We start from the raw sequence: 22,381 nt of genomic DNA, 5'->3' as shown, positions 1-22,381 counted from the left end.
AGAACCACTTTCTTTTCATGAACATGATTAATAAAATACCACCTGATCATAAAACATACCTCACCTCATTTTCTATTGATGTCAGCTCAATCTGACGTCACAGCTGGTGGCTGTTTGTGTATTTTATGGTCTTCAAATGTAAAATATTTATTTGTAAGTGCATGAGAAAAACTAGAACCTGATTCATCTCTCGCTGTCTTGACTTTAGATCCTGTGAGAATTATTTTTAATTTCAGTGCAATTTAATGGCTGCAGCCATTTACTTTTAAAGCTGTGGAAATCTGTGTTGGCTTCACTGTCTCAGTGTGGATGCTCTTGTGACTTTGTTTCTCTTTTGAATCTCAGATTGGCTTATGAGCTTCAACTGCAGACCAAATGAACATCATTTTCCACATTAGCGGCTGTGACTGCCGAGGCTTTAAAAAGAAATCAGAAGGACGATCCTTCCAGTTTGTTGAGGCTGTCTGGGGCGGTCTTCGATAAGACACCTTGTGTGACGTGAGGGAAACTGCATCCTGTGAAAGGAGCAATTTCATTCTGCTGCATCTCGTTTATTCTGGAAAGCTGATTTTATAAGACACACAGAGGTGTCAAAAAACTTGCAGCTCAGATTCCTGCGTTTCAGCTCAGACGCCTCCTTTGTCGTCTCGCTGTTATCATCAAAGATTGAATCTCCCGCTGTAATCAGGCTGTTAGTGGAGGTTGATGCTCTCTGCTCCGATGAACTTGTCTGAGGCCGGCGGACTCCTGCCTGCCTCCACCTTCATTCGTCACACTTTTTCCACGTCACACCACAAACGATAGAGATAATCGAGATAATCGAGATGCCTAAAACTGTCTGTGTCACCGACAAGCAACATTCATTTTAACTCAGCAGTCATCAGGATGGATTTCAAGCCTAAACATCGATGCAACAGCCATCATTTGGAATCATGTAGTCATTCGATAGAGGTTACTGTGGCTGAGTCCATACAAGGAAAATATGGGATCTAAATCTAGAGGATCGTTATGTTAAAATTCCAAACCCAAGCTTTCTTGTTGTGTAACGATAGTAAAACTTCTTAGATCCTTAGTATCCTCTACAATCCTAAAACATTTTTATTCCACGGGGCTTTAAACATCTGGTAAATCTTTATTTTACAGATCAGTAATTTTGCTAAATGTCTCAGAAGTTTTCTAAAATGAGCAATTAATTTTTATCCGTTTCTGCCTGCCTAATTTCCCATTTATGTGGCTTCTTCAGTCACAGTAACTTCACCCTCTCCACTATCATTGTTGAGATTCAGGGAAACGGATGCACATTTTTAGTTGTACCTATGAAAAAGGCCAAATATAACAATTTGACAGGCATAAAATCGTGTTTTCGATTCCCAAAGAGCTATTGGCCAAAACCGGACAAGAAGAGGTTAAAAGAAGAAGCAGCGGGCCTAAAAAATGTTTGCAGCAGATGAACAGTATGTGGAAAAATCCAGTGAAGACCCGACAGGTCTGACACCTGAGAGATGCATCTGAATTTTCAGATGATCCTTTGAGTGTTGGCTGAAGCCTCATCAGATATGGTCTCCATGAACTATTTTTCCGGAAAGGAAACGAGGAGAAAAGGCTGAGGTGTGCCAAATGACACAAGAACTTCAGCGACAGCAGGTCTTACAGAGCGATTCATTCAAATTTTAAACCTTCGGTTCAAATTGCCACAAATATTTACAGAAGACGTCAGGAGAGATGTAATACAGTTGGTGTCTGGAGCCATGCTCTGAATTCACTGCAATTTGAATTATGTCGATAACTATGGACCCAAAAAATGCAGAGTTGGCGAAAATGTCAATCCAAACAAGTTCAAATCAATATTGTACACCAAATTGTTTTTTTTTTTTTTATTGACATTTATGTCAGGAGAAAACAAATATATTCTCATTTTAATATGAGCTCTGGTTTGTCTGAAAGTTATACAAAGATGTCATTTTAATACACTTTAAATTAAAAGACCAGACAAAACAATTTAGAATACTTCAAAAGAGCAGCAACAGAACTTCTTACAAAACACAGAAAATATTACAAGGTTACATTAAAATGTGCGACTGACCACCATCCAGCCTCCCTGTGGAGGCTCCTACGCCTTTGTGATGTAGCCCTCTTTGATGAGGAAATCATAGATTTTCCGTGTCTTGTTGACGTCGATCTTGATCAGCGCACGGGCCTGCGCCAGCCGCAGCCCTCCCTGCCGCCTGCACTCGTTGAGTAAGGCCTGCTTATACTCCAGGTAAGCCCCCGGCACCAGCCGCACCACCTGACATAGCTACAGTACACACACACATAATGATTAGCAACAGGCAGCGGCATTTGAAACATGCATGATGTCTTGATTAAGGCCTCGGTATGCTGTGGAAGCTCAGGTGCTCGGCGGATATTCGAGTCTGTGCGAAGCTGCTTCGCTTCATCTTTACGAGTAACAACAGTGTGAATCATCCCCAAAGCCTTCAATGACAGACTGTGTTTATTTGTGCTGTTTGTACAAAGAAACACTACAAAGACAGGCTGCAGACACAGTGGGCCACAGTTCTGCTGCAGCAGAGCAGCTCTGTGATTGTGTGCTGCCCAACTCTGCCTGCACATTTGTGTAAACTAATTTTACTCTGGCTTTTCAGAAGAGGGAAGTTTCCACACAAAACTGACAGCGGTCAATTCTGAGTAAACCATTGGAATAGATTACTTCTAACGCCAACCCGTAAGACCCTTAAAACACACCTCCGACCACATGAAATCATGTAAGAATGTATTCCTGTTACATAACTCATCACCCTGATCATTATGCCTGATGTAAAGACATCCACGCTGACTTTTGAAGCATTTTTCCACACTGGTTTGGATGCTGAGCTGCTGGAATGATTTCTGCTGGTAATTCTTGTGCTCTTTAACATCTGTTATACTGTGTAACCTTTGAAACGGGGGAAGTTATTTGCATGTGGAAGCAGCTGACTGAGCATTTTAGGAACCGGGTGATGCCTAGAGTAGGACTCCAGGTCCAGATGAGTTGGAGAGATATCTGGGATGCTGAATAGAAGCGGGATGGAGGGAGGAGGTGGTTTGAACCATTTCTTCCCTTAATTGTCACAGGAAGGGTAAGATCACTGGCAGATAAGACAGATAGACTTGAGGCCCTGACAAGGTCGCCTCGGGAATGTCGGGATGCAGTGTTGTTTGTTTCACCTAAACGTGGCGAAAGGAACGACTTCAACATCTCTCTGTCTGGCTTTCAGACTATACAGATGAACAGGGACAGAGAGGTAACAGTGGAAGAGGGGGTGCTGTGATGCTTGCTGACGCCAGATGTTGTGCTCCTGGACATGACACGAAGAGAAATGGTCCCTGCAACTGAGATGCTGAACTACTGGCTGCGAGCGACCATGATTTCTACCGAAAGGAAGGGAAACTCGTCTCTCAACGTTTGTCAACTGATTTTCTTCTGAGTATTGCATTAGGCTACACCATGCAGGAATTACACACATAAAGAAAGGATTTGAATGATGTATACGACTGAGAATACATCCTCGTGACTTCATTTAAAATCTCATTTCAGAGTTTTGTGAAAATACAACCCTTTTTTTGGTCTTATGTGAGAAAATCTCTTCCATAACAGCTGTTGCAGAGACTGACCTTGAGCATAAGGACAGAGTGCACGCAGCAAATAAGGCCACTTACTAGAGCTGAACTGGCAGCATTACACTTTTCACATGGAGGCGACACCTGCTAGTATCTATTTAATTTTAAAGAAAGAGCTGGAATGCACGGAGCAGCTGGGAAGGCTGGCGAGCGCTCTCTATCTCATGAGACTTGCTTGAGTGCATGAATCAAAAACATGTCTACCCGCCTCCAAGATTAAATAAATTCAACAATATCTAGTTTTCAAGGAGATTATCATAGTAAAAAGAAGTCATGATAACGATATCATTGCACCATAAATAGAAAACTTGAAAAACACTATGGTCATCATTTACTCACTTACTAATTTTACTGTTGCCATGGATACTTTGGTATCTGCAACTCTGGTCAATTCTTTTGTCTTTCACATCAGAAGCAATGCGAGGTCAGAGGGAGAAGGATCCAGAGCAAAGATAATTTTCCTTCTGAAACAACTTTTAAGAGTCATTAAAGAAAGGCGTAATAACGGCAAAGAACCGTAAATATAAGAAGAGCGAAATTAAATGTATTTATGTTTAGGCTTACTTTATTTTTAAGCTCACCCTGGGTCAGGGGCCCCAACTTTAAAAGACAAATTCACCTTGAAACTTTTGTCTGAAGTGGCAAGTGAAAATAGTTCCAGGCTGGTGCAGGAGTTTGAACCTTTGTGAAGTCAGAGAGGCCACCACACAGACAAAAACATCACGTGAAGCATACAAAGTCCTGGCTGTACCTCTTTCTCCCGCTCGTTGAGCTTCTCTGTTCCCGGAAGTCCGGTCAGGTTGAGAGGAGGAGCGCTCCGTCTACCCGTCGCTGTGCAGCAGAAAGTCAACAACAGTGAAAAGCAGCAAAATAAATGTGTATTCATGAGCCATGAGTATTTATGGAAGTGTCTGCGCTGATGTGGCAGTGCCTGGGGCCATGACAAGACGACAGAAGATGGAGCACAGAAAGGGAGACGGAGAGAAACATTTGTACCTGACACTGTGATAGTTGTGACAGCTGGAGTGACGCCAGCGTCTCTGTAATCACAGAGAAAAGTGTTATTATCTCTGCTGCCTTGTTTAATCAGACACAGACCAGCTTTGTTGACTATTTTCTCTCCAGAAAGTCATCCAAAAGAGATGAATCATCGTGTTTGAAATGTTTTTTTAAGGTGGAACTTGGATAACACCCACAGAAAATGCCCTTGATAAAAACAAAACTAGAGCAGCAACGCATTAAAAAGGCTAAAACCACAGCAGAGGCTGAGGTGGAAATGGAATGCACAGTAATACAGATGACTGCTTGGCATAACGGAGCCTGTTTATTACGTGCTGAGCAACACGCAGGAAGTTTGGAGGCTCACATTGCAGCCTGTTTGCTGAGCCACTGCTGACAGGCTCTGCCATCCTGGATGTACTGCAGCACGTCGCACAGCATGGTCCTCTTCCTGCGCTCGTCCTCACGCATTCGCTTCACCCGCTCATACACCTTGGCACCTGATGCGATAACGCAGACAGGTAGACACGTGTAAGAAAATAGGACCGGAATTAGAGCTGCAAACAGAAACTTAATCGAAATACCAGAAAATAATCAAAAATTGTCGCACAGCTTTGATTGTTAAACGGTCCAAAAACGGAAGCATCTAATCGTCTCTGCTCTGCTGCAGCAGCAGTTAAAAACCATTTAAATGAAAAAAGGCTGAATATAAACACGTCCTCCTGCTTATTCATGCGACTATGAATTTGAGTATTGCTGAAACAAGGAGAGAAAAGGTCAAACTGACTCACTGCAGAAAGACTTGATCCCTGCTTTCCTGTACTCCTGCAGCCGGCGGATCTCTCTCCTCAGCTCAAACTCCACTGCACAGACAAAGAGATGAAGGCAGTTAAATGCAAACCTGCTCACGTAGCTTCCTCCACAGTTCCAAGCCCTCGATCAGCTGCAGCTCAACACTTCCTCCAGCACAATGAATGCTCATTCAGAGGCACTCAGACGGTCTTATAAGTAGGGGTGGGCGATATGGCAAAAATATCATATCACGATTTTTTAAAAATAAAATCATGATTTGCGATTTTATCACAATCTTAAATTGAAAAGTGAGAAACAGACGGTGTTGCAGAAGTATTTTCGGCTGGGCAGCTCGTACCGCGGGTCAACTAGCAGCAGACGTTCCATCCCCTCCTTTTCTACCGTCTCGAACGGTACCATATCTTTTGCAAGATAAAATGTAACTGCTTCCTCTTTCTATCACTTGCTTGACTTGTCAGAGGAGTGCCTTTGTCAAATGCCTGTGTTAATGTTGTCTGTTTTGGTCTTAGCTTGCTGCTGCCTCCGCCTGCGGTGCCGGTGCTGCCGGGCCCCTCGCTGTTTGGCTCTCAGTATACAGTTTGGGATGCTTCCTCTTCAAGTAATTGAACAGGTTCGTCGTGTTGCCACCCGACATGCGAACCATTTCTGTGCAAACTTTGCAAATTACATTTGCTTGCGCTTGATCAGTTGCGGAAAATCCAAACCAATTCCATATAATGGAGGTGGAATTTTTTTTAGCGTCCAACCCCTCCGTTTGGCTTTCAGCCATGGCTCTCCATGCGGCTACTGCTGCACACACAAACAAGGAGGCGGGTGAGAAAGCGCGTCACTGCCCTTAATTCGCTGTGATTGGACAGTCAGGTTGACAACATAATACGTCTGGTGCATCAGCATAGAACTGCAATTTATAGACTGTGCCCTCGACGATCCCACGATCTGCAGTTTGACAGATCATTACGGAGCGTCTTCACGTTCCAATTGTTCACGATTTAATATCGTCATATCGCCCACCCCTACTTATAAGAGCCATAAGAACAACTGTAGATTTCGATGACCAACATCGACTAATTTTGTGAAATGTTTTTGATGTTCTTAAGATTCCTGAATTGTACAGTGGGGAAGCTTTATGCTTTAATGTCAGAGGTAAGGTGATGGGCAACATTATAACGCAACATCTGCGGGAAAGGGGCTTTTTAACACCTATGAAAAGAAGCAGAACTAGTTTTCATAGCCATTTCACGTCAGTTTTAGTCATTCATGCATACAAACACACAGAAATTCTCTTAGAAAAACATATCATTCATATCTTTTCAGGCCACAATATGCTTGTCAAAATAATTCTGAGTGTTTGTAAATGTTGCACGCACTGCATGGAAACCTCCCATGTGTACTAACGTGCGTGACTTTCAATGAATTTGTCGTGTTCAGTGGGTCCAACCACTCTGGCAAATCTCCTCATGACGTCATACAGCTCCTGCACTTCCTTTGGGTAGCATCGCTCCAGCACTAACAGAGAGAGACGGGAGAGGAGTGAGTGGGCAGCAGACATTAGAAACATGAAAGAAAAATCCACCTCCTCAGATACTTTTAGACATGGGCAGTTCAGTCTACTTTGTGTGGTGTAGTTCTCCACCCCAATAAACACTGAATCAACAGGGTTTATGGTCATATAAACCAGTAACATGATGAAAACATTTCAAGGCTTTTGTTACTGAGAAAAATATAAAATTAAGTAGTACAGGACAAACTTAACACAATTTTTAACACAATTACCATTAACCTCCATTATTTTGGGATGGTTGCGAGTCAGTTACAGACATTCTTTCATTAACTTTATAAATACTGCATTACGATAACACTCAAAGGTGACAGTCAACAGGAACAGTGCATCTGAAGTCTGGAAGAACAAAAAAATAAAAATGAAAAAGACTCCTACGGTTGTTGAAGATCAAAGCCCTAGAAAAGGACTCTGGGGAGATTTAGCAGACTCCGGAGTGTTTTGTGAATTGTTTGACTGCACAGCAACATTTGCACCTCCATCAAAGAGTCATCAGAATAAAACCTTCCCTGCGTGCTGCTACACGAACATCTCTTATCACTGTGGATGTGCTGGAGAGACTTTTCCTGTAGCAACCAAAAAGGTCGGCATGGTTATACACTTTTAATCCAAATAAAGGACTACACTAAGCTCAAAACACTCCAGATATCCTTGCAGATTACAACAAACCTGGCACACACTGTTAAGTTATCTGTAAGTGGAAAAAAACAACACATGTAGTGCAGTTGACTTGATTTGAAAAGCCATGTTTGAAACTTAGACGAGCCAGAAAATAACTTTCCACTCATGTTAAGTTATTAGGAACATCAGAGGAAGATGGTATCAGAACGCAGCTTCAGAATGTCTGAAGTTACCCACTGCACTAAAACAGATGGCAACCTGACACCTAAAACCCTCCCTGGTAAACATTAATAACTCCTTGTACCTTGTATTTGGGGAATAGTTTTATTTTTTTACCGAACACAAGCGGAGGATAAAAACAGGAAAAAAAGAAACCAGAGCCGACTTCATGGAGCTTATGATTTCTGACTTATAAATGCAATCAGGAAGAGCTCCAAGAATAAGAGCTAATGTCTGTCTGACAAGCACAACAAGAAATAAAAATGTTAAACTCAATAAAAGACCCAGCAACCTTGGGGCACCAAAACACATCTCTGTGCCTGTGATTGTCACGGCGGAGCTCTGCTAATGTGTATTAGCCACGCCTAGCTCGCTCAACAAGCATGCACACCGAGGCTTGTTGTGTTGGTCTGAAAGCATCGTACGTGTTGCTGAGTAACACACACAAGTGTCGAAGCCAGAGAGCGGAGCTGCCGCATGTGTGTCAGTCAAGTTCCATCATCACACTACAGCATGTGAGCGCCAATTAGCAGTTTCCATCTCAGGCTGACCAAAGAGCGGACACACAGTCGTGCAGTGAATATCTCCAAGGAGACGCGAGTGCTACACCTCTGTGTGATTTCATACCTGCATACAGGCAACTGAATCAGCTGGTCATTCTGCCTCCAGCAGCACTGAGACATGATACTGTGAGCCTCCTGGGTTCAGATACTGCTTCCATTATTGCATGTGACACGCACAAGAACACACACACATCCTTTGTCAGTCTCCATGACAACCAGTCTGCAGCTCCACAGCCACTCTGAGTTCTCTTTTGTCTTGAAAGACTGGAGAGATAAGGGAGGAGGGCTAACTGGAGGCTGAGGGAAACATAAATAAAACATGAGAAGAGAACTCTTCAACTCCCAAACCACAGACAGCCTCACGTGGAGGTGTCAAAGTGGGCCGGGTGGTCGCACGTAGTTACGGAATGCTATAATTGGACATATATCTGGCAGCCCTCGCCATCTGATGAAGAACCCACAAGATGCAAAGAATTACATTACCGAGCTCTCTGAAATCCAACCTGTAACAGGTGGATCAATAAAGCGAGCCACGTGTCAGTCATTACGGCAGCAAAGCTCGTCAAATGAGGGCCGCGCTTACACTGTTACACGCTCACCTCCACAGACTATTCGTAGCCCCGACCGTTAACGCAAGCCGTGACAGTTGCCACACTCGAGCAACCCCACGGGCCACAGAGGTTAACAGTGGTCATTACAGCGAGGTTGTTTGTGTGCATCCATAGAAACGCTTTGCAGCGATTTGGCAGCTAGATATGAGATGTCTCCCTGAGCTGCTATGAATACTGTCGTAGCCGAGCCCGAGAGCGTTTTTATTGTGTGTGTTGGGGGGGGTAACTCACTCTGGAATTTACGCAGGTTGATCAATCCATGGTCTCGGATGATCCTGAAAGAGACAAAAATGTAAATATATTATTTAGAATCCGATTGTTGTGGCTGTTACAGTCTAAAGATTAGCTAAAAAATGTTTTAAAAAAATCAACTGAATAGTAGCTGTGTGATAATTCAATCACTATGGTGTTATTCAACTTAACTGTGTTATATGGACATAAGTGTCCAAACCTTTGACCTCCATGGTTTTGTGAGGGTAGGTTAAAAAAATGAACACTTCCCTAAGCAAAGCAAAGCAAAGCAAAGCAATGCAGTGCAGCCGCACCCTAAACTACTGCACATCCTCCAACTATTTATACAGCTGAACAAAACGTCACTGAAACCATTTCTAAGAATAACTGCGGGTCTGTTGTAGCCAATCCAAGAAGGTAAAAGCATGTCTTAAAGACAATGGAAAACTGCTCAGTATCTGCTAAGAATTTCTGTGAAAGTGTGTGGAATTAGTATTTCTGGCTCGTCTGTCCATAAAACAGCCAGGTACGGTAAGCCCAACAAACTGCTTTTATAAACCGCAGCTGGTGGCATTAAAATATCAGCCAGCATTCAGAAGAGCACAGCTACAAACAGCAATCTTGACCGTAATTCAAAACAGCACCGAGGGCACCATTCACAAAAATTAAAACAACATCCACATTCTGACATCAGTATTTCCAAGAGCTTCATCAGTGTGGAGCTGGTGCTGTGCCGTAACCAGTTTCTATGTCTCAGAAACAGAACAAAACATATTCAAGACTGAGAACTGGCTCTGAGGCAGCACTGAAACTGTATCAGAGGAGAAGGGCTGGCATGGAAACACTGTAGAGTTAACATCACTGTCGGTGTTTGGAAAACCTCCATAAAACAAGTTCAAGACTTTTTAGTATCTCATCAGGCCTATTTTGAGATAAGTGAAATCAGGGCTCCTAAAAACTTGACATGCCCTTAAATGTGAGGTCTGAGCTTCATTGGCAAAGCTCAAGGTCTGATCCTGGAAGCGTCTCTGACGGGTTAGCAGACATAAAACATGAGCACGGCTGGATGTTGAAGCTGGAAAATGCCTGCCCAGCCAGACATGCCATTCCACCATGCTCAGGGGGCACAAACTCTTTAAAGTTGATTTAGTGAAGGATGCACTGAAGCTAGGGCTGCCTTTGAACTGCTAAGAGTGACAAGTAGCAGGCACATGGTGGGAGAAATCCCCAATTTAATTTCATTATCTAGTAATTTCTTAACTCATCTATTAATCACAACACCAGGGTACAGAGAAATAACAGTCATGACTTCAAACTGCCTACTTTTAAACATCTTTATGATCATTCTGTAGCAGCACTGCAGTAAGTTTCTGCTTGAGTTAAGTGCATAATCATTTTAGATGATGCTTGCAACACTTGAGTTGGTTCGACCAGCGCATTTAACTCAATAAGAGTAGGCAGAACAACGGAGACAGAGAAGCTGAAACAAAACTGAACGCTGCAGCACTGAAGGTGGGACTGAAAAAGCCAGACATGAGCTGTGTCAGGCCTCTCTAAAGACAGGATTACGCTGGAGGCATTGGTCATTGCATGAGTGTATTGTGACATCACCACCATTTATAACGGCGCTTGAGGCATGTTGGACTTGCTTTAGTCTTTATCCTAAAACAGTAAGCATCACTTCTGAGGAAATGACACCACTTCAAAGCAGGGAGGACACCAGAAGAAGGCGCACAGACGCTGCTTTGTTCATGCATTAATGTAACTACACAGCTCCGACTCATCTGTTTTACTTTTAGGCAGCATTCAATGTTTTAGAAACACCTACGATAACTGTGCCTTTATGTCTCGTCTATAATAAAAGACCTGCTCGCACACATCACGCCGCTTTTCTAATTTGTCAAATGAGCCACAACTGGTGCCACAAGCACTAGATACCGTGATGTCAATTTTACAGTTCTTAATCTTGTCAAGACTGAGCATTAAATAGGCTTGAGTTGAGGGAAGAGCGAGGACAGTGCTGTGTGCGAAATGCAAAACATCAGATTTATATGAGATTTAAAACACTTTGCTGCCACAGGGTTCTGTTTGCCAGCCTAAAACTGGGCAAAGCGTCAAACATTTTGGCATGTGCACTGCTCACTGGGAGAAAGACACATTTTCCTCATTTCTAAATAGATTTGGGGTTTAAACATAGACTGTCAGAGCTTTTAAGTTCAACCTGAATGACTATGTGCAGCTTGTAATGAGAGCTTGGGTAAAACTTAAATGTGCAAATAGTCGGCGCCTGGCTCTGTGACAGTCCAAGCCCATCAGGACATGGCCGTGTTTTGAAAGTGCTTTAGGCGAAATAACACTGAAGGCACAAATACATCAGCACAGTGAATGACTTAATATCAGAAATGGGATCTTTGGGAATTGAGGCCCCAGAAGGTCAATGCAGAAGCTAATGATGCCACCTGCTGGCATACTGGGGTTATTGCAGGATGTTAAATAAATTTTTCATCACTTGATGAATAACAAAGACTAAAAATAAAGCACCTACTTCTTTCTTCTCTGTCTCTCTTTTAATCTTGAATGATATATATCAACAACAGCCAGCTTGAGTGCTGTGAAAGAAGCAAACGCGACACAGTTAAAGTCGGCATTATAGTTCACAGTGTTATCATCTAGTTGTCGATAAAACACAAAAAGAAGAATCTATTAAATACTTTACTTACACCTTAGGATGTCTGAGTCATCATCCACAAAATCAATGTCTTTCAAATCCCATTCTGCGTAGTTGTCAAACTCCTAAAAGAGAATGAAAAATCATTTTTAGAATCTGCCGGTTCGATTCAAGTTCACATGAAGCCGATCAATGATAAGCAATTCATGGGAAAAGCAAAAGAGAAGATGAGTCTAACTGCGAGGCAGCAACAAAGGTATGAGTCAGACTTTTAAAAACACTAATAATGACCCCTCTAGTGGCCGTTCTGTTGACTAATTCCTGCTGACAGGCCATGGTAGCAGACGCACTAACGTGTCCCCTCACCTCCATGAAGTCTGCTCTGGCCGGCATGTATCCCGCCATGTCCCGAGACAGCACAGAGTCAAAAGTGGGCCGAGGGGGATCATCAGAGGCTGTGGCATCAGAAGAATACATGCAAAAACAAAATGTGACTGAAAATGTAAAACTACTTCTTTCCACAAGATTTAAGTGCAAAGGATTTACAGTCAGAGGTGCGGTGGTTCTGTCTTGTGACAGCAAAACATTTGCCAAGCTCTTAAACACTGCGGCAGATGGAGATCTGAAGCCCGCCAGGAACCGCGGCAACTTTCTGACTAACCAGCTGCTTCGGTCCAACTGTCAGGCCTGTGGCATTCAGGCTGCAAGTAAGATTTCACCTCAGTCCCCCACAAAATCATGATTATTTGAGAGCCTCATTAAAACCATGTTCAAACAAAGCACTGTTTGAAAATAACAACCAAAACATGTCATCGCTTATAAATCCATTTGAGAGTTTAAACATTTGGCTTCAAATTAAAATCATAACCTTTGCCTTTACAGCTGGTTTGATGCAATACGCACACATCTGCTGCATCCAATCAGAAATGGCAAAGCAACACTGGCATCTCAATACAACTTTGAAACTTGCATGGAGCTGTGAGCATAAAGACTTTAAGTCTTTTTCCTCCTGTTAAAGTGAAGAATAACAAAGGAGATAAAGCATGTGGGTGGTACTTACGTTTAAAAGGAATAGCTCCCTCTGCAAAGCGAGAGTCTTTTGCTTTCCGTAGGCTGAGCAGCGTGGAGGAGAAAAGAGGGTTATTGATGAAATTCTTCATATAGTGGCTCTCGCATTCCTCCTTTGTTTTAGTGCGCATCTGGTACGCCACATCCTGCCTGAGGAAGACGAAAAGCAAACAAATGGACAGAATACGTCAGTGTAGACAGGTATTTATGAATGAATGTTTCAGGTTGTAAATATAGTGAACCCATCAAACACTGTTGTTGCACTTATTGTACGTCTTTCATGAAAATAATGACTGAGATGGCAAAATTAAATTTGGCCAACTGGAGTGAGTTAAAGACAAAGCGTTTACTCCAAAGACAAATAATACAATGAACCAAAAAGTGAAACAACAAACAAACAGCTGCCCTGCTTGTCAGAAAACAGGCTGGTAAAAACTTACAGTTTAAAGACTGCACTGTGCTGGTTAAGCTAAACCATCACAAACAGAGGTAGTGACCCTATGCTCCAACCACACAGACACGGTCGGCAGCCGATGCTTAATAACAACGGTAATGTGTGCCTGGTGTTTTTTCTTGAAATATTAAACTCGTGAAGACTTTTATGTGAGTGCTGACAGTTTCAGTCTGGGTCAAGTTTACAGGATTCAATTTGTCGTCACGTTGTGTTACTTCATCATTTCTATTTCCATTTCTTCACCGTCTCTTTTTTCCCACACAAACTTGGTGAAACTTACAAAATTTTAAACCCAAATTCAGCCGTTTGCTTCGATTGACATAGTAAATTCCACAGCCTGGGAACTATAGACTCTTATTGGTCTGCCAGTCCTGATCCCAGTCTGTGATTGGGTAGCAGTCATGGCCCACTGGTGCACATCTAACAATAATGATGTTTTCATTACGGAAAAAATAAATTAATGTTTATCATAGTTGTTCTCACTTTCTTGGTGGGACATATGAAGGAGACTCTCCACAGAGTTTTGTTGCCCCAGGCAAGTGGACAGCTGTCACGGTCGAGCCCTCCATCAGTATATCAACTTAATGTGCTAAGTTACATTCAGGCCCAACAATTAATATTTAACCTTAGAACAAACAGCAGCTATTTGTGAGCACTGTGATGCAGTTTCAACCTCCAGGCAACGAAACTGAGATTGTGTCAGAAATACCCTGAAACCTTACATAATGACAGCAGGGAGTGTGAGAAATAAAAGGACAATCAGACAGACCGTTCACAAAAAACAAAGAGACAAACCACTCACCAGTTCCCAAAGCCGCAGTCCATAACTGCCTCCAGCAGCGCCATCTCCTCCTGCGCCGTCCATCCAGGCTCCAGCACCGGGAAGTCTGACGTCTGTGAGGAGGTGACACATGAGGATGTGTGCTCAGAGAGTTTCATGCAACACTAGAGAACAGCATGAATTTTTACTCACCATGATTTCATATTTGTGGTCACTCTGATGCTTCTTGTACTCAAATCCCCTGGTGAAACACTGAAATAAAGCCATATGTTTGAGGTGAGACAAATTATTTGTTCATGTAATGGTCAGTTTTAGGATTTTGGTCTGTTTTATTTCAGTAGAAACGGAAAAATATATAACATATATAAAAAATATATGCGTTTACTACAGTTTTTTGTTACATAGACTGAATGAAAACCAGATTTCCTTTCCAAATCTGACCTTTAGGACAGAGAACACACTCTTTTCGCAAGCAATCAGGTCAGATTTGTGTATCAACACATCCTCAGCTGCCTACACGGGTTGCTGAGGAAACAACTTCAGTGGCAGTGCAACTGTATTTAACTATGCTGATGATGCAGCTCGTAAAGAGCAGGTTCTTTCCACTGTTGCCTGTACAGAAGTGGCTGCAGATAGGCAATTTCATCTTCTGCCTAGGGACTACTGCTCTCCATGTTGTTCTGAATAGCCCCCTGCTAATAGCAGCATTGATTTCTCTCACGAGCGATCACTGTGGATTTAATGTCATGCGTCACGTTGTGAGTGACACAAAAGCAACTTAAAAATCTGACTGAGCATCTGGAGAATCCAGGCAACCGTAGAAATCCCATTAATCAAATTTCCAATGCAGTTTTGGTGCAATTTGTAATTAGTTTTTAGTTGTTCGGACTTTCTAAAAGTCTATCTTAATACAATTTGGATCTGCCAAAATCCAATTTGGGTTGGCAGCCTGAACAAAGTCTTTATTTACCAGCACTGCAACTGATGGAGGATTAATTAGATGCTTGCTAAAGTGCGTATTGAAACAAGTAATATCACATAAAATAAAATAAAACCCATTTATTGTGCGAGTATCAGACTGTAAATGTTTCTTTGCAACTTAATTTCGTTACTTTTTTTCCTGTAAATTGTTATAAAACCTCCACTTTGGTGGCAACTTTTTATGATCTATTATTATTAAATGGTTTTAGAAGAGCTTCTACACTAAATAAACTTAATCATATATATATATATATATATATATATGTATATTTTTTTCCTTTCTTTACAAATGGGTTTGTTCATACAAAAGTCATTGTTTTTTTGTTTTTTTTCAACAATTTCATCTTTAAAAAAAATGGCATTAGCAGTTGTTTTCTAGCTGTTAACCATATGTTATATGTTATATTTATAAATTCAGAGAACATTTCTATATACATCGCTATAATGAACTTTGACTCCAACATTTCAACACATTGGAACAAGAAGATTGAGCATGGCTTTATCTGGCTTTATCTAAGTTTCGGGATAAACTCATACATTATCAGATATTCTCCTAATAAGTTGTACCATATAAAATTGAATTAAATAGTAATCGATAGTCCTCTACTTTCTATTTGTGTTGTATTAGTGTCTCTACTCCATTTTTTGCCAGACGTGTTGGTCTGAATATAAACCAGAGCTCTAACAGTATTGTGTTTGGTCACTTACTGACCTGGAGGCACAGTAGAAAAGGTGAAGGTCCACATTCTGCACACTTGATGTATGGCTCCGTTAGATATGATGAACAACCTCTGCATGGTGGTTTATCAAATGGATCATCTGAAATGGACACAATTTAAATTCGTGGTTAGATTGTATTCACCAACTGAGAGGCTATAAAATATATAAAGTAGCTGGAAAAGAAGCCATTAGTCAGACTATTTTGTTCTTTTGAAGAGGCTCTGACTCCAGCTTTAAGATGATTGAAAATGTCTGACTGCAAACCTTGTGGCCAGCTTGGCTAATGCCCACTGCGAGCTAACGTAGCTTTAGCTGTGCACTCTATGTCACATTAAGTGAGATTTAAGGTTTAACATCTCAACATGTTTCTAAAAAGTTTGTTTTTACAGCTACAGCGTTGGTGTCGCTGTATGCTAACGCTAGAATTAGCCAAGCGAGGCTAGCTCTGCAGAGCTAAAGGCTAGCGGGGAAAAAAAGGAATATGAATAGATTGAGATATTCACGATCACGCTGCAGTTGTTAAATGTAGGTGTGTACGATACTAATAATACTTACTTGCAAAAGAACCTAGACGGTCCATTCTGTGAAGTTTTCAGAAAAATAAAATAAGGTTCGACGCTTGGGAATCGATCTATTTTTCAAAGCCCGCAAGTAAACCTGATGGAGTCAAAGCTAGTCGAACTCATATTCATCGATGGATACTTCTAGGTTTCCAGGATTTCCAAATGTCCAGTATTTTCACCCGCTTACTACATTCAAGTTTTAAAAGCAGTGGTGGTTTGCTGCCAAGCCTGCCAGTATGTATTTGGAATAAATGTAGAAAAGGTAGTCGGCTAATAAAAGATTAAAATGTTTTTTTGGAAAAAATATATCATAAAGCTGCATTCACAGTCCATTTGGATCTGATTGTTGTGGTTGATGTTTTGTTTAAATTAACTGAACTGTTTAAAGTGTCTGCATTGAAAAAAACAACAACAACAACAACAAAAACACATAAGACCAGGGGACATAATATTTCGTGACCTGATATACATCATATTGAGCGTGAGGTGCTGGACCCATTGATGGTGCTGCAATAGTCAAGGGTTGTTTTCACTGTGTTCACTTTGATCAAATGTAAATATAATTTAATCAGTTTGATCCATGAATTCATCTGCATCTTTGCACCACTGGTCCTCTGCTTTAAAATTCTCCAATTTCATGTGACTTTTCCTGCAAACAAGGGATGTCTCCTGAACGTCAACAAGACATTTATGACATCTGCTACAAATCACTGCTTCAAAGTTTTCTCAAAGACTCTCTCCTGCTTGTGTTAATTTTTTTTGCAGATTAGTGGGAAGGACTACTTTACAAATGCACAAAATCAAACAAAAAAGCAACAACAAAACAAAGCTACATTCTCATGAAATTGTATGAGTCATATAAACACACCTTATTCTTTATTTAAGCATCCATGTAAACAATTAAGCTGCAATCTCTAGCCAGAATTATTTGTCAGATTGAAGAAATGTCTCCCTTGTGGTGGAGGGTTTCAGTCCTCTAGGGGCCAAGTTTAATGAGGGAATAAAACTGTTGAGATTTAAAATTTCTTGCACTAAATGTAGCAGGTATATGAGGTATGTTTTTATGTGCTCATGGTGGTAAACTAAAGGTAACAGTTAAAATATCTGTAATCTTTTTAGGCATATTATCATTGCATCCTGCAGCTATTTTGTCTTTTTTTTCTCACTGGCTAAAAGTAGATTTACTGACAAGTCTTGATATTAGGTTTACTGATTAAAAATGGAATTTAACTTAATAAGGAAATAAGGACTTGGCTTTATTTAAATCAAAAGAAATGCGGTTTCTTTTCCTAAATACTTCCCTTTATTATTCTAAGAAACAGAGGGCAGAAACACCTTAAACAAAGCATGTTTTTGCTTTTATACTTCTGATTTTAAATGTTTCCATGTGGCTTCAGGGAAAAATGTGACAACGGTCATTCTACATCTTACCACACGGTGTTGATCTTGCACCATTTCCTAAATAAAAACATTGTGCATCTTGGAAGTCTTTGTCTTCCTCTCAGCACAGGCCAACACCTGAGCTTTGTATGTGTTCCAAGTGTTTGGCTGAGCAGAGGAAAGACTGCACTTCATAACATAACACCGCATGCTGTTTTTTGTCCTCCACAAAGTTCCTCCAGGATTTCTGCTTACCCTGAAAATGGCCTAAAAACAGCTCACTTCAATATAATATACAATAAATATCCACAAGACCTGATATTTTCCAGCCCCCATGTCCAGCTTTGGCCCCTGAATCAAATAACTACTGCATCAACTCAAGGCCGCCCCAGTGGCTGCACATTAGGGGACCTGGCAAACAAATATCTATCAGCCCAGATGCATAAAGCTGCAGCTCTGTGCGTCAAATCCACTAAATGCTAGAGCGAAATTTTCTTTTTTTTTTCAGATCTGAGTGAAATGACCCTCTGATTCAGTGCAGATGTGGCAGTAGAAACAGTGCTGTTACTCTCTGATGTTAATCTATGCCTATCATCTTTCTGCAGTTACCACTTGCAGCATTTTTGTAGGAGTGTAATCCCTTTCACATTTCGATTTCACTCTTTCTGACACCAAAAAATGGTGCATTTTTTTTAAATCTGAGATGCTAAAACTAAAGAATTCAGAGCAAATGTTGTAGTTTTGGCTTTAGTGACTGATAAAAGGGCATGTTGGGTTAAATCGGAAAGTTCTCCTCTTTTCTTGCTACCCTGAGCTTTCTCTGTGAGGACAATCCACAGTGACAAGTGTGTTCAGTAGCAGCGTAGCCTCCGTCCCGTCTCCTGACCCTCTGAGGCTGCATTAGACCTCGAGCGAGAGACTCAGTCAGCACGGGAGCCCAGAGCATCACAGATCCATGAGTAATAAAGTGGCCGCCTCATAGACTGTGCATGAAATAGGAACAGTGGCACTTCCCCTCTCTGTGGAATTTCCAGCTCACTGCTAAAACAGTTTGTTTAACAATCCTGTGAGAGCGTTATAATTTATTTATCTTTGAAGAGGAACTTCTCATTTCCGTGTGACAGTTTGCACTTTAAGTGGTTTGTAGATAAAGCCAAGTTTCATCCTGTACCCTCACAGCAGCTGCTTCTATTGTTCTTGCAGGATGCACACTTTATCATCAAAACTGTATGGACACATGAATGTTTGGCATCGGAGCATTTTGTTCCAAAAAGTATGAATATGTTTCTATAAATGCCTCCACATATGTCTCTCTAAAACGGTGCGCATAAACACTTTATTCTATTTTTCAAAACATGCTTTGTGCTGTGTTAATGGTTAATAAAACAAAATAAAGTGATTAGTGTGATTATTTCAGTTCTTTTCAATAGTAGCAATGTATAAAAGCCTTTTTTTCAATCTTTTTAAAAAATGTACATGCTTAAAAATGTTGGAGCAACATTTTCAACAACTTCTGACAACTGCAGAAGTTTGAAAAGGAACATGTTTTTATCTTTGTGCCTGATATGAATAAAGCTTGTCAACAGTTGTCATATTTTTCATTTTATAACATGTCAGATGTTTTTGGTGGGTGTTAGATCTAGATTACAAGCGGGTCAGTGTAGCGCTCTTACTTTAGAGCCATGCTGATGTTATTGGCACTGTCATGCTGAAATAAGCAAAGCGTTTGCTAAGACAGACGCTCTCTTGGCAGCATAGGCAGCTCCTAAGCCTGTATGTATCATGTACCTTTAATGGTGGCTTCACCATTATTATGACCCCATAATACCATGGATGCTGACTTGGGATGTGTGCTGACCAGGTGAATCCTCTCTTCTTCAGCCAAGGGATCATGGCACACACAGTTGTTTATTTTTTTTGTTTATTTTTCTAAAAGAAAATTCCATATATTGATTAATCAGACCACGGGAGAGTGCTCCACTTCTTGGAACCATGTAGTTACTTCCATCAGTTTTAACAGTTCCAACAGTTTTAATGCCTGTTTGCCTCTTTTTATGTATGGTTTGGATTTTCAGAATTATGCAGTAAAGTATGTACAATAAATCCTAAAATACCCAATTCTTTTTCATTTCTAATATGGAGAAACTTTGTTTAATTGTTGAGCTATACCTGTGCACCCTTTCAGAGAGTATTGAACCCCTCCACGTCTTTATTTCTGAAAGACATGGCCTCTTTTTTTTTTTTTCAGTATAGCCCATCCTTTCACTTTGATACACCCTGCCTCAAAGTAATTATAATTTGAAAAATGAATAGAATTTCTCAGTTGCAACGTTTAATTTATTGACTTTGTACTATCAGAAATGATATACAGGGTTTAAATATGGAACAATACGATACGATATACTTTAATGTCCTACTGGGGAAAATCGTTTTAAACTCATATGGTGTCACATTAGCTGCATTCACAAATGATCAATAATTGATTTGCAAATCTTATATTTTCTTTACATTACCACTGTTTAACAGACTAGCAATTAGGACGAAGTAAAAAAGAACATTGGGGTGTTTTCAGGTTTCTTTCTTTAGTGGACCAAAACCAGAATTTAAAAATAATCTTGAGACTTAACTGCAGTGATTTAGACTGCATCAAATAGATGGTAGCATAAAGGATGGAGCCAAGACTGGGTGTTTTTAATTTTTTTTAATTTGTTTACAGACAGGGATCCTGACTGTGAGTAACAAGTTGTTTGTATCAGGACTCTGGGGGAAATAGTGCAATAAAGTGTCTAATATTACTGCATTCAGTGACAGTAAGAAGTCAGAGCTAAAGCACAAAAAACTTTTAAAATTGTGTTTATGTTGCTACAAAAACATGCTGTTAAGACCGGATTTCTGACAAAGTAAATGAAATATCATAAAATAATCTAAAAACCTATGTTGGGAAGCATGTGGTACATGCACACTGTTTGTATGCGGATGGTGCTGCAGCCTCCAAATGAATTTAATCAAGCATAATTCTCAATGCGAACCCATTTGAAATGCCTGGGTCAGCATATGTGGGAGCATACTGTATAAAATCACATCTTGGCAGTGAATGCAGGCAGAATTTATTATCCACATGGACACTAACAAAGAAAAAAGTGTCAGCCTTGCCGACTGACATGTGTGTTCCCCAACGATGGCCCCCGCTGCAGCATCACCGCCTGTGGGCAGACAACCTGCTGTCTCTGCAGCCACATGCCACCTCCATCTACTTCTTCTCTCCCTGCCTGTGCTTTTACACCAACAGTAAGAGACCAGAAAGACCAGGAAACCCCCAGCCTCAGGGCCTCACACTGCTCAAACGGATCAAAGACTGAGAGCCTTGGGGTTTCTCTGTTACAGACGTGTGCCAGATTATACAGCGGCCAACCAAACACACCCCCACCCCATTACATCTTTAAAAACTCCCTCTGTCCCTGCCCACTCCTTTTTACTCTTACCAAAGCACTTCCCAGCTGCTGTGATTTGAATATGAGGGCCTCCCCAAAGAAAAGGAGGCATCTGGCACACGCCTTAAAGGGTAAGACAAAAAAGTGTTAATCTGCTCCTGTCATGGAAATGCCCTGAAATAAGATTAAACTCTCTTCAAAACACAAGGAGGTAAAATGGTCCTTGAAAAAAGTCTTGACAAAATACAACACAAGGAGATACCTGGGTGAAGTCAGTATGAAAGCTGTAGTCAGTGTAGCTTTGCTTTTATCACTGCAATAGTTTGAAATTCAAGACATGTCAGCAATTGTATAATCTCTTTTTTTTGCTGGCAATTAAAAGCAACATGTCTGAAATCTGTTTTCTGGGCCTGTTGATTATTCTTTTTTTTTGTAGCATTGTAAAATGACTGTAATAGACATACTCATCAAAATTCCTCACAGTATACATTTAGCATGTATCAAGTCAGCTTTAGTACAGCAGTTCTGAGAGCTTGTAGTCTCAATATCTAAAAGAGTAATTCACAAGCAACTAAGAAAACATCTCTAAGTTGACAATACCTGGCTTATTCAGAAAGAAATGCCCTAAAGTTGGGAGACAAAGACAGATACAAGCCACGACACATCCCAGATTAAAAAGTGATAATCCATCTATTCTGGTCTCATGATAATATAAGAAATAGGCTCAAAAATTGTTGTATTTGTGAAGATTAATGTGAATTTAGATTTTTTTTCATGACAACCAGGTCACATTGGTCTTATGTTTTCTCTTTGATTCATGACTTATTTGTAATACCAGCAACTGCCTCACATAAGAAAAATAGATATAGCTGAACTCTGTTGTCACAAGCCAAAACCTGCATTTGTCTGAACTAAAGATCAAAACACAATGAAAATGCTGCATCCTGACAAATATGTCTGTACACGTGACAAGTTTTTAATACCTATTGATACTTTCACTTGATTTACAATTTTTATTATTAAACTGATAATTGCTGTTTTTTTGTTTTTTTCCCCCACA

At 40.7% G+C, this 22,381-nt stretch overlaps 1 protein-coding gene across 1 annotated transcript; it reads right to left on the bottom strand.

The window, feature by feature from the left end:
• Window positions 1–1,874: 1,874 nt before the first annotated feature.
• On the bottom strand, window positions 1,875–16,616 carry tada2a (transcriptional adaptor 2A). Its single transcript, XM_072392202.1, has 15 exons — window positions 16,503–16,616; window positions 15,940–16,046; window positions 14,439–14,498; window positions 14,268–14,359; window positions 13,004–13,161; window positions 12,310–12,398; window positions 11,996–12,068; window positions 11,821–11,884; window positions 9,276–9,319; window positions 6,868–6,978; window positions 5,451–5,522; window positions 5,027–5,159; window positions 4,657–4,700; window positions 4,412–4,491; window positions 1,875–2,296 (listed from the first exon to the last, which is right to left on the bottom strand). Exons 1-15 carry the CDS (start codon window positions 16,525–16,527, stop codon window positions 2,111–2,113), a joined length of 1,338 nt encoding a protein of 445 aa, XP_072248303.1. The 5' UTR covers window positions 16,528–16,616; the 3' UTR covers window positions 1,875–2,110.
• Window positions 16,617–22,381: the final 5,765 nt, after the last annotated feature.

The sequence above is a fragment of the Leuresthes tenuis genome, unplaced genomic scaffold, assembly GCF_036924035.1.
Source record: "Leuresthes tenuis unplaced genomic scaffold, fLeuTen1.0.hap1 SCAF_9, whole genome shotgun sequence".
In the NCBI taxonomy this organism is placed as follows: domain Eukaryota; kingdom Metazoa; phylum Chordata; class Actinopteri; order Atheriniformes; family Atherinopsidae; genus Leuresthes; species Leuresthes tenuis.
The sequence above is the reverse complement of the archived record's forward strand: the minus strand, read 5'-3'. Positions and strand labels throughout refer to the sequence as shown.